Here is a 12,914-nt window from a genome sequence, read left to right as displayed (position 1 = left end):
ACTTGCGAAAACTCTTTAAGATATATATATTTACATAGATTTTTGAGTTGTATAAATTACGCCAATCCATCATTTTTTTACCATTTCAAATATGGAATAGTTGCTTAAAATGCCACGTGATGTTTAGAAAAATTACAAATATCACAAATTATATATATAATAAATTTTGGAAGCACTTTAGCTACTCATATGCTTCCAAAATTTATTTTTTGTGGGATTTTCTCTTCTCCAAACAAAGTTCATTTTAAATCACAGAACCTCTAAATTTTGATATCAAGAATTGTTGAGGTTTGAAGATGATTATACCAAAATTCTTTAAAAAGACATACCCTTTTGGTCCGTTCCAAACTTATACATGTATCTTTACATAATCTCGATAGATATGGTAACTCGTCTTTAAATATATAGGATTGTAACACCAAATTATTTTTTTTACTTTATGAATTGAACGCCGAACGGAACGCTAAAAACGGATGAATGCCGAAAAAGCGAAACGCTTCCAATCCTATACTTTATAGTGGTGGTTCTCAAACTTTGGTACTTGAGTTATCTGAAGAGTGTATGATCGTCATACATAAAAGTACTTCTTAACTGGTACATACTGTAAAAAGTTAGAGAGCATATATGCACGTTAAAGTCTAGAATTGTTTTTTTAAACAGATATATCATGAAAATCAAGATCAAATAAATTTTATATGGGATAAAGGAATCGATATAAACTTCTTATTTAATGTCGGATATGTGTCTTACTAATACACACTATTAAAAGAGATCAAATGAATAACGCACATATCTAAAGCATATTCATTTAGTTATATATTAAACTATTTTTGAATCAGATGACTACTGATACAATCACTACTCTATAAATTTGAAAGAAGATCAAAGCAACTGGATCGATCTGCATTCTATAGAAAGAAAACGAAAACCTATTAACTAATCAGTCATAACATATAAATTCAAATGAAAGGTCTCATTTTATATTTGTACAAATAAATAAGATGTATCTTAAATATGACATTGGTTTGACTAGAAGGAATCTAATAATTACATAGATATATATCAACTGAATATTATGTCTTCTATGGTGGAATAATAAAACTGCATTATTTTTTTTAAATTTTAATTTTTTTGAAAAAGATATTTTGTGTGATTATCACTTACAGATTTTCTAGATACGAAAGTAAGACTAAAGGAACGATAAAAATGCTATCAATATTCCACTCATTAAAGAGAGATAAAAAAAATAAATTAAAGAAGGATCTATAAAAATAAAGAGAATGATTGGAATTATAAGTCAAAGGTATTTATGGAGATAATAAGACTTTTTTTTTAAATAATTCGGAAGATCATGCATAAAACAAACATCTAATAAGGGTTATTCTCAGGAGTAGCATTAGCGAATTTTATGAACATCGCACACTGGATCCGTACAACATAGCTCTCTGTATTTGCGGATAAACTTGGAGAGTAACCCAATATTCGCACAAAAGAATGCCAAACTCTCAATCCAAATAAATTGAAAAGTATTGTAACCACGGAACTCCAGGAAGTAAGCAGGTAATAACCATGATCCTTGAGCGAATCCCCATAAAAGTCCCGAAGTTATAGCTTCAGACTTTGAAAGTTGTAGTCGAGATAGTACAAGAGGAAACAGTCCAATGTACCAGAGGAAATACTGCGAAGTTACAACTTTGTTATAAGCCACAAAGACAAAAGTTTGGCAAAACAAACAAAAGGAGAGATCCTTCCAGTTGCCAAACTTTTTTATCAGTCCAAGTAGAAGAACGACTTGTGGAATAAAAGTGAGTAAACTTATACCAATGTCCTCTTCCTCCACAGTTAAGTAGAGCATATAAAAATACACAGAGAAATTATGCCGAGTATCTTTTCGACTCAAATGATACAAATAGCTATGTTCTAGGAAATCATATCCATAGATGTAATAGAAAAATCCAGTCAAAAGTATGAGAGTCAGAACCGTGCCACTCACAAAACGAATTCGAGCTGTGTTAACATCAAATAAAGAGCGCCATCCTCTTCCTATCGTAAGGACGTTGTAGAAGGATAAAGCGTAGATGATGGGGTAGAGTTTGAAATGAATTGATAGAGCAAAAGCGATGCCAGACAAAAAGAAAACACGTTCCTGGAAAGGAAAGACATAAAGAAATGATTAAGGATCTGGAGTGAGGGAGACTCTTTCTTCATTACTTTGAATAAATAAAGGGTTGTGAGTATGAGCAAAATGAGGATGGACTCTGCATTTCCTCGAGCGGAAACACCAATGATGAGGGGATTATAGAGCCAAAAAAGGGGGAAATAGGAAGAGGAATGTGTGAGAGAGTGAAGGAGCTTCGTGACGAGGATATCTGCAAAGCAAAAAAACAAACTTCCCAAAAAGGGGATGAAATCCGATATTAGGAAGCAAAAGCCAAGATAGAATAGGAGTGTAGCGGTACGTATGTCGCTCATAGGGACTCTCCCCCCTCCCAAACTAATTTAGCAGCATCCGTAAAGACACGATAATCCACATCTGTAAATTTAACATCACCATTCCTTGAGGATCTGTCCAAGAGATCTCCATAGACAATGAGAAGAACTCGAAGGACACCACCCACAAACAAATGCGTTCGTAAGGACACTGGGCTTTTCATCCTTCTCCTTGGCCTTCAACACTACACCTTCACACCAACTCAATCCCCAACGGAAAGGCGTATTCTCAATTGGCACAATTGACGATTGATCTGAGATGGGGTATGCAGCTTCAGCCTCTTCCTCTTAGCTTACTTTTATAATAAGGTTCATGTTGTTATTTTTTCAGAAAGGTAAGTGTGAACGCTACGTCATGAAGGGGGCGGAGAAACAAAAGTGACGTCAGAAGAGACTAACAACATCACTTAATTCTTTCTTCATCATTTAGAAAAAAGAAATATATATATCTTCACCCTGTACTGCAATTGACTTGGACTTGTAGTAGAAAAGACCCAATTTGGAACAAGGACCGCATCTTCGAAGACCTGAATATGAGTATGACTAGTTACTCTCCACTAGAAAAAAAGTCCCCGAATGATTGTGATGATGTTGAGCCCCAAAGAATTGCCTCCTTAATTAATGAATTTGTCGTGAGTTCCTTTGGGTTCTTGGAGGGGTTTGCCATAGACTGTGATGAACGTCTTGAGACTCAGCACACTCGTCTCCATCGATTAGAGAATTCCCTTTTAATCATTAAAGATAAGTTGCATTCTGTTGAGAAGGAAGGAGATTCCTAGAAGCTTCTTAATACTTCACTCTTTAGAATTTATTCAATTAAATCATTAATGCTTCGTTTTTTGATTTATTAAGTCAAGATAGGATTAATGTCAATGATTATACAATTCAACAGCTCATTGTTACACAAAGAAAATCACAATGATAAACTCTTAGTTATATTAATATTTCATCTGTACAAAAATGATCTTCTACTTTGATTTTTTTTGAATTATTTTTTTTTTACATAGGTTTATACAAATAAAAAGTTTCTAAATTCATGAACATGTCATGGACAGGCGTTAACTATTTGAAGTCGGGGACGGTGGCAAAGGGCGTGCTCCTTGAAGACGCAATACTAATTTAAGATCATCTAAAAATTGAGGATCTTTCTGATAAAATTCTTCTTTTGGATCTCTATTACTTGTCTCCATATGGGGGTTGATACCGAGGGTATCTCTATTACTTGTCTCCATATGGGGATTAATACCGAGGGTGTCTCTATTGCTTGTCTCCAGATTGGGGATGACACCAAGGGTATCTCTGTCTGGCGTGCTCATTTTAATTCCTCCTTCTGGTCTATATATTCTTTGTTCTTCTGCCTCCCTCAGCAGACTCGGTCCGGGGGGGTGGACAATGTAAGAAATGTAAAACAATAATTATTGGAATGTACGAAAGTAAAGCTAATCCTATTCCAGCTGTAATACCATTGATGCTGTAACCAAGTTGATAGCATGCATCATGTCTCAAATGGTTATATATTGTGTAAATAGGTTGGCAGGTTGTTTTTTTTATAGTACTTGATTTCACTTGTTCATCATAAAACCGTATTTCGGACGCTATTTGATCTATCACATCCTTATTTCCTTTTGTGCTTAAATTACCCTTTAATTCAAATGCTTTTTTAAGTCCTAAAGAGAGGTTTTTTATCATTTTTACTGCTTCAAATATAGAATATTCTTCTCCCTTGTGATGAGTATGTAAGAAGTTCCTCAAAGTTTGACCTCTTTTTTTGAAATGTCATTATTTCGTACTTGAATGCTAAAATGGAACGAACGTCATAAATGATTTTATCAATTTCTGAGGAACTGTTTTTTCTTCTAATTTCTTTTAATATTTCTTCTGCACGATCTAGAGGAGTACTTAGTTCCTTGCTCCATCTCTCTTCAAAATTTTTATTTAGCTTGATAGAATCATCTAAAGTTTTCATAGTCCCATTAAAGTTGTTTAACTGAATATCATATTGAGGATCAAAATACTTCATGGAGACTTGTAATTTTTCACTAATAAGTGCCAAAAACTCATTCAGTGTGTTTTCTGCAACAGATGAATACCTAACTGTTTCTCCTCTTAGACTTATGTCTTCGATAAGTTTTAAATGCAAAACTTTATACAAAGGTTCTCCCTTACGACAAAGACGCATTTCTCTTGCTAAATCCCATTTAACATTGGCTAGCTTAGCGTTAACAAATGTATCCTTCATTAAAGCGTTAAAGTAGATATTAAATTGTTTATACATAGACTTTTCATATTTCGGTTGACGCATAATTTCGCATGCATACATATCAACTTTAGCACCTCCATATATAGTTAATAACATTATAGGAGAAAGTATGAATGATCCTATGAGTAAAATTGTCATCCCGATTGACATTATTTTAATAGCTTTTTGACTCTGCCAAACTCCAAGAGGATAGCAAGCTACAAAAAATGTTGATATAATGAAAAGAACTAGAGGTGCAAGTATAAATATAACTGTTGCCGATAAAATAATTGAAAAAAAGGAGATTGCCAGGACTTTCATGTAAGTTCCAAACCTCTCAAGAGAATCAGGTTTTTTATCCATCTTTATTGCCCCTAATGATTCTCTTATTCCATCTATTCCATTTGATGCATTAATTCGGACTCCAGTTAATGAGGTTAAATGTTCTCCAAAATTTTTAAAAGTTTCATTTATTCTGCTTGCAACATGACTCATCTTTGCAAAATTTTTTGAAAGGATATTAATTGATTCATTTGGCCTTTCAGTAAGAGATTCAAGCATTGACTGTGAAGGCCAAAGAGATTCCAAGTTACTAGCCTGGCTAATTAATTCTCTCACTTCTGTACATTTCACTTTATCTTGACACCAAGAATTATTCAGGAAGTTGACTTCTTTCAATTTTTCCAAATGTTTTGATGTATCTCCAATTCTGGGCGTCATGATTAGTCCTTCTTCTACGTAAGGGTACACTTTATTGACATAGCTTTTACTTACATCTGAAATAAATTCAGCCATAGCAATCAAATTACTCATATTTTGATTGTTTTTAATTCCGTCAACGGGGGTTTTTGACTCAAAATAATCTACCATTATATCATGAACTCGATTTTTCATATCTTCGAAACTACCAATAGTCCCATCATCTAGATCGGAAACTGAATTTAGTCCTAAGGAATTTATGTCTCTAAACATATTTTCTATTCCTTTTGGGTAGTCTTGATATGCCCATATCAATATTGTAGTAAGAAAATAAACGAGCGACAATACTGAAATAAAGATCAAGATAGAAAATACGATTGTTATAATTGCTGCATTATAAATATGCCGTTTCTTTAGAATTTGTCGTTCTGTCAAGGCATTAACTCTGAGTCTATATCTATATGAGCCCGAAAGTATCCACTTTATTCCAAGAAACCATAAAATTAATGTTAAGCAAATGCCTAAGAATACGTAGAATACTAGGTTAAAAGAAACTCCAGCAGGACTTGTATTCAACAAATCTCCGAGACTTGTACTAACGCCTGAAGTGGGAACTAATCTTAGTCCATACTGAACAAAACTTATGATAACATCTTCAACGCATAATTGGAACACATTTAGTAATTCAGATGGAGATTCCGTCGAGTAGGAATACAGGTTGCTTTGCCAGCTCATTGATGAGGCTACTTGTTTTCTATATGATCACCATAACTTTTAAAATATTTATTTATGTCTTATTCACATAAAAAAAAAACATTTTATCAAAAATATAGAATTAGCCACATTTTAAAGATATTTATTTTTTTAAATCTGTTGTTCTTATGCCGAAGCCATTGAGGACAACATTTATCAAAGTAATAAAAAAAATTATCAGTATGATCACATTATTCAGTCTATCTGCTGCTTTATGCTCCGTTTTCTTATTGATGTTTAAACCTCCAATTATTAAAAATAGTACGCCAACAATGCCCTATAAAATAAAGAAAATAAATAGTTATCAAGCTCTTTTGGAATGTGAAAGAAGCAGTTCAGTGTCAATCGTTTGTGCAAAGATTATAATCGATAAATAAATCATTATCATAAATTCTTTTTTTGCTCAATTTCGTATGATTCTTATTTTTATTTTTTTTTGTTTGGTTTTTCAGTGCTACAATAATTGAGGTGCATCAATTTTATATCAATTAGGATGAGATTAAATATTCAAACAGCCTTAATTGAATAACGTTTTGTTGAACTATGTTTATTAACATATATTGTAAACTTATTCATAACAAATCAACGTACATTAAGATCATATAACATATGGAATTATTCGCTAAATATTCATTTCATAGTTCTGCTTTGGTCTTTTCTACGGAGGAATAGGAGATATCACTCACGAATCCCATTTTAAAGATGTCTATAAACATGCTCCCCAAAGACAGCGACATTGCTACATAATTTAGAACTATATTGTTAAACTTTGAGTTGATATCTAGAAGGTTCATTGGCCCCAGTACTAAAAGTGTAATTGCCGTCATTACCTTTGGAAATAATATCGAGAATACAATTTGTGACATTTTACAAATATACATATTATTTATATGCATTGACTGTTGGTAAAATGTTAATAAAGTTAATCAAAGCTTTTTTAATGCTAAGTATAATTAGTTTTTAGGAGTTGGGTCAAATGCAGATATTATAATGTTCAGAAAGCTAATTGTAAAAGTGCAACCTAGACTAAAATAGTTTATGAGTAGAGCCGAGTATCGATATTCATCCAAATAAAGACGGCAGTCTCGCATTAAATTCAAAGTTACCGATAATCCACCAACAATCATCTGTAGATAATAAAATTAAGTGAAACATTCAATTTATTTCCTTTGTAATATTTATCGACTATCTCTAACATGTACACAGGAAATATATAATTAAAGATATGGAATTTACCTGTAATATTATGGATATTGAAATGAGCGAAATCATAAGGTAATAGAATGGATGATTCTCTTCTCCTACTTGGAGTACATATTTTAATTGTGACGCATTTGCAGTGAGTAGAGCTATATCCAGCATTCCTTGTGCAATTGTTTTTTTCGTAGCATATCTATTGGCGTCTAAGGGCTTGTTCTGCAAGGTTAGAAAGACAAAGATTTATATATATATATATGAATTTATTAAAAGATCTATTGACTTGAATTGATAAATTCTATCCATATTTAAAATTGAGATCCTTACCGATCCATTCGGCACGTCTGAAAATTCCATATTTAAGAATACGATAAATACATAAATCACTCTAGTAGTAGTATCATATTTCTACTCCGAGTAAAAGTAACATACTCTTCCTTTGTTGTGGGTAAGCCATAAAATATATTGTTGGACTTGATTCGGCTTACACGCATGCTAGTATTAACATATACTTTAATTAAGTGTGCGTATAACTAACATACATATATATTTTATGTGCTACTTATTAAGTAATATATAATCGAGTCAATAATTTTGATGAATGACCATTGCTTATGATGAGGCTCTCAAAGTTCCGAAAAAAACTTGATAAAATGTAAACTTCTGAGAAATATTTGATTCGAGAATAAATTATATTATTTTGGCAACACTATTCTTATCTCTAAATTACTTTTTTGGCACAAAACATGAAAACTAATATTTTTAACGAGTGTTTTAAAAAAATAAACCCCCTATCTTACGTAAGAGGGTCCTCGTCCAATCTCAGAGACACTCATTTTTGTACTTTGATGGACCTTTAGCGGAGGTTCTTCGTAGTACACGTATAAATCGTCAGGGGAACCAAAATTAACTCCACTTATATAAAAAGGATCCTGATTTTGGTAAAGATTATTAGTATTTATCTGCTTTTTACCATCGGACAAGGGTTGATTCATAACAATGACTGCTAAGTCAGAGCCCCTAATACAATTTTCGTTAAATTATTTATCCATGAGCTTTCTACGTTTTGGAAACCATGGAGACAGGAAATTAAAGTGTAACGTTGCGAATATTTGTGTATGTTTATATTTATTTTTGCTACATATCACTGTTTAATAAATTGGTTTACATGTACATTGTACTTACATACATAATATACGACTGCTTATTTAGTGTTTTACATAATTACGTTAAGTGACATATTTCATGATAGACGGATGTGATATAACTTTTTCTCAAAATGTTTATATGTTACATATTTATCATTATATTAGAATATTAATAGAGCAAAATGAAAGGTTTCATTAATATTACTAAAATATCTCAACAATGTTCCGATGTCATGATTCGAAGAGTTTTCAAAGCGCAATATATGTATACTGGTGATTTGAGCTTTAAATGTTATTTTTTCATATAACATAAATGTTACTAAATAGTATCAGAACAAAGCCTTATTTTTATAAATGCCATTACTCAGTTACAATGAATCTTTGAAAACTCTTCGAATTATGACATTATCATTTTTGATATAATATTTTTGTAGATAGAAAATATTATATGAAAAATGATATCGAGTATGATGAAAGTATTTAATGGTTTAAAATAACTTAACTCACCCAAAATTTGAATATTGTCTCAAAGCATCCTTGAATACAACTTTTTTCACTTAGGAGAACAGATGGGCTATTTCTTCCAGGACGAAAAGCAATTTGTTCGTGTACATCCCGATTAGAAATTGGAATATCTTCCATAACCATGGAGTTTCCGTCAATCTTCGCCATAATTATTCATTTGAATGAACTTTTTTCTGTCTGTTATTATGAGTGTGTGTTTTCTCTGATATTTTTTCGATTCGTAGTACTATTATGACATCGAAAGGCGCGTGCAGATGTTTTACTTAAACACTATTGTATAGAGGTAATAGCCTATTACTAATAGGGCATCATCATATCATCAGCATCACTCGGAGAGTTGATGTTCTTTACCACACTTTGTCAATTGTACTAATGTGCAGAACATCACTTTTTCTCAGCGAAAAAGTGATTCCAACTATGGTGTAAATTATTTTGACTATATTTTCCCTTATTTTCTTACAAAGAGAGAGAGAATTGAATCATTTATCGATGTAATTGTATCAAATTTCATTCCTCGACGATTTTTAACACTTTTAATGTATTCTTCTTGAGTTTAATATTTATTCCATAATAATCCTTGAGAAAATTCATATTTTCATAAATATAATCTTATCGAGCAATTCTGCAAGCGTTTTTTTCCCTTCATTGGTGTATAAAAAACACAATATAAAAATATTTAGAAGCACTTAGGTGGGGCATTTTTTATATGTGATATATTTGATAAATACTCATGAGTCATCATTAGGTCATTAGGACAATATGTATCAAAAATACTTTCGTAAAATGTCCATTTGGCAAAAAGAATTTCAAAATCCAAATAGGTTTAACTTTTGAAAATGTTTTAGACATTTAGAACTTTGTGGAAATTCTTGTCATCCTTTACTTTCTGTAACCTTTTACTACTTAATGCATTCTCAATCCCGCATCAGTGAGATTAATTACTCTCAACAAGTCAGTTTAAAATCGATTTGTTAGGAAAAATAGGAGTGTCAATTTCAATGTGAGACTATGACTACGAAGTATATAAATCTGCCTCCCCTCCCCCAACCAACCAACCAACCAAAATTTTGTTATCAAATTTGAAATATTTATTGTTAAAGACAGCGTTTGTTGCCAAAAAGGAAATTATATTTTAATTTTTTTTTAACTTTTTTGTCATTATTATATATTAATTGTCTTTTATTTTAAAAAATCATTCATTTCTTTTTAAATATTCTTTCAAAAATTGTAAAGATATTTAAAAGTTTCGTCAAAAGTAACCCAACGCCTTTAACCCCTTCAAGAAAAATCATAATCATAGCCTTTTTTTAATTTAAACTCTCTGGAGAGACTTTCAACATCAAATTCTGTCAATTTTACTATTATTTTTTTTGAAGAAAATCTTAAAAGAAAACTCCTAAATTTCGTAATAATAATTAATAGTTCCCGATATGAAGAAAAAAAAGCCTAGCTCCAAAAAGTTAAATGGATAAATAACGAACTAAAGAACACTATTAAAAAGAGCCAAAAGAAACTAAAAAATTATAAAGTTTTGTCACATATTAAAATCATGCCATAGAAATTTGTAATAAATATCCTTTTAGGTAATACTTTGTATCATCATTTTGATTGTTCATAAGATTAGTTATACACACTGGGAGCACGAGGGAGCCATTATCAACATTAGTCACAATATCGTCTTACTAGACCTCTATATGTATATGCTCTGTGGTATGTATAACCATGGACATCTCAAGCTATCTGGACTACATGCAGATTAATAAAAAAGTACGCCAGCTACAAGACACGGCTCATTTTTAAAATTGATTAGTTATTGTTTTCAGTAGTGAAAGATACTATAGTACTATAGTTCTAGCTTCAGGATTCCGATTGTAACTGTTAAGTTTAAGGTGATGGATGGAAGTGCTGTGTCCCTGGATGCCGTTAAGGTTATGACGGCATCTCGAAGAATCCTTCAATACTATTCCACAGTTTTGCTGGTTTCAAAGTGCCTCCTAATCTGGAACTTGAATCCAAGTGGGAGAGGGATGTTTCAATACAGAAAGGGGATCTCAAAGTGAATTCAAAGATATAGACAATTACTAAGAATTTGTGCAACTTCCATTTCACGAAATCTGATTATATTACCCAATAGGTAGACCAAAGACAGGTCAGTGGTCGTCAACTTAATCGGCAATTGGAACTAAGGTATGACTCTCAGCAGTACAAGCTCAAACACAGGTTCTAGCTTTAGTAAAAAGGCAAAGTTATTTAAAAATGAAAATATAGAACGAATTTAAGGATTTACATATGAACTAAATTGAATTACTTAACTTTTCAGGAGACTGAAAAGGATGCTATGCCTTCAGTGTGACCAAACCTTCCGCTCTACCTCTCTTCTCCTCCGCTTCTTCCTAGACCCACCCGAGCATACACTAGTGGTCTACGACTGCAGCTAGAAAACGAGCGTCAAGAAGCCTTGGAGCTCAAAATGTTTGTGCAAGAAGAGGCGCTAACCGTTAATCAGCTGTATGATAAGTTGCTACTTGAAACATTACCTTCGGAATTTATATTATTTATATCCCCCAAATTGTCCCTTGTTAAGCTGAAAGTGACTGAAGGTAAGGGCCTTGATTTTAAGGCTAGTCTCGAAATCCAAGAAGAACTTACCTTTCCAATTTTTCATTGCCATCATACGCTAAGCAATAGTTCTGTCTTACCACAAAGGCAATTGAGATTAAATCTGTAACTAAAGTAATCAATATTGCTGCGTATTTAGGATCAAAAGAGTTCATAAATAATGAAGAGACTTAAGAAATCATCATAGGCTTAATGAACCAACTACTTGCATCACCAGACTTGTAGCCAATTCATTCTTCAAAATTGTCTTTCGTTATAGAACAGATGTCATTACTCTTCAAGAAAACCAACAGAAGGTGATTTTCACATTGTCTTCTCTCTGATTATTACCCTCTATGATTAAATCTTCAAAATTTATCAAATACTCTTCAACGTGATGGGCAAAAATTTGGTTTTTCAACTCAATGACAATATCAGATAGAAAGGCGGAAAAAAATCATCTGAACAAAAGCTCAAATCTAGAAAGGTTGGCAAACTTCAATGTAATAACATTTAAGTTATGAACATTAATTTTTCTGGTGTGTGCATCTATTTTTAAAATAATTAATGTAAATTATATTGGTGATATATTGCAGCTTATTTAGTCTTATTAATTGTCGTATTATGACTAAATATCTATAGATTTTAACTCATACAATCTGTATTGAAAAGCCGTATTAATATATATATTTATTATAAAAATAACATATTCGTCAAGGTTAATAGAAATACAAGGTTATACCATAGTCCATAAGTCATAACTATAGTTGATAATATTGTTGAGAAAAACGCGTCCGAGGAGAAGGGGGGGGGGGAGAAAGACATATGGTAGCATTGTTGAAAATACTGATGTGATTATCAGTTACTTGCTTTATTATGATTTTTGAGGGTATAACGAAAGTATTTATTAGCAAAATGTTTAATAAAGATATACTACGTATAATTGACTTAGACGGTGTTTATCCGTTACAGTAGATTTGAAAATGTCACCCTCCATGAAATTGTAATTCATTATTAACCATATTCTCAGAATAATAACTAATAAAACGACAAAGTAGGAGTATTTCGAAATATGTTTGAAGTTCCAAGTTTAAAATAGAAGGCTTAAATTAAATATAATCTAAATACTAAAAAATAAACCATCATACATTTAACTTAAATATACAAAATTAAACAATTAGAATCATATAACTAATAATAACAATAAATTATATATACAGAATATTGAAATAATAGATTGATCCAAATACAATTTTCTTGCTCTG

At 31.8% G+C, this 12,914-nt stretch overlaps 2 protein-coding genes and 1 long non-coding RNA gene across 11 annotated transcripts; 1 reads left to right on the top strand and 2 right to left on the bottom strand.

Moving 5' to 3' along the window:
- Positions 1–1,290: 1,290 nt before the first annotated feature.
- On the bottom strand, positions 1,291–2,799 carry PIG-M (Phosphatidylinositol glycan anchor biosynthesis class M). The gene is given in 4 exon segments (XM_040711627.2): positions 1,291–2,146; positions 2,212–2,382; positions 2,384–2,479; positions 2,481–2,799. Coding segments are annotated over 4 exon segments (1,191 nt in total). The 5' UTR covers positions 2,655–2,799; the 3' UTR covers positions 1,291–1,396.
- A 3,469-nt stretch (positions 2,800–6,268) lies between these two features.
- LOC121117258 (ninjurin-2) lies at positions 6,269–9,346 on the bottom strand. Of its 9 annotated transcripts, XM_071888327.1 has the most exons (6): positions 8,179–8,580; positions 7,706–7,873; positions 7,418–7,597; positions 7,203–7,308; positions 6,773–6,986; positions 6,269–6,458 (listed from the first exon to the last, which is right to left on the bottom strand). In XM_071888327.1, exons 2-5 carry the CDS (start codon positions 7,733–7,735, stop codon positions 6,817–6,819), a joined length of 486 nt encoding a protein of 161 aa, XP_071744428.1. In that variant the 5' UTR covers positions 7,736–7,873; positions 8,179–8,580; the 3' UTR covers positions 6,269–6,458; positions 6,773–6,816. The 9 variants fall into 9 exon arrangements, 8 of the variants coding, with proteins under 8 accessions (XP_071744428.1, XP_071744427.1, XP_071744426.1 ...); XR_005864127.2 differs by lacking the exon at positions 7,706–7,873 and having other exon boundaries at positions 6,773–7,011; positions 8,179–8,506; XM_071888326.1 differs by lacking the exons at positions 7,706–7,873; positions 8,179–8,580 and adding an exon at positions 9,034–9,346.
- On the top strand, positions 9,346–12,239 carry LOC139905359 (uncharacterized). Its single transcript, XR_011780029.1, has 2 exons — positions 9,346–11,238; positions 11,372–12,239. It is a non-coding gene; the product is annotated as an uncharacterized lncRNA (long non-coding RNA).
- The last annotated feature ends 675 nt before the right edge of the window (positions 12,240–12,914 follow it).

Source organism: Lepeophtheirus salmonis, chromosome 5 (assembly GCF_016086655.4).
Source record: "Lepeophtheirus salmonis chromosome 5, UVic_Lsal_1.4, whole genome shotgun sequence".
Lineage (NCBI taxonomy): Eukaryota > Metazoa > Arthropoda > Copepoda > Siphonostomatoida > Caligidae > Lepeophtheirus > Lepeophtheirus salmonis.
Note: the sequence above shows the minus strand (reverse complement) of the source record. Positions and strands in the feature narration are given on the sequence as shown.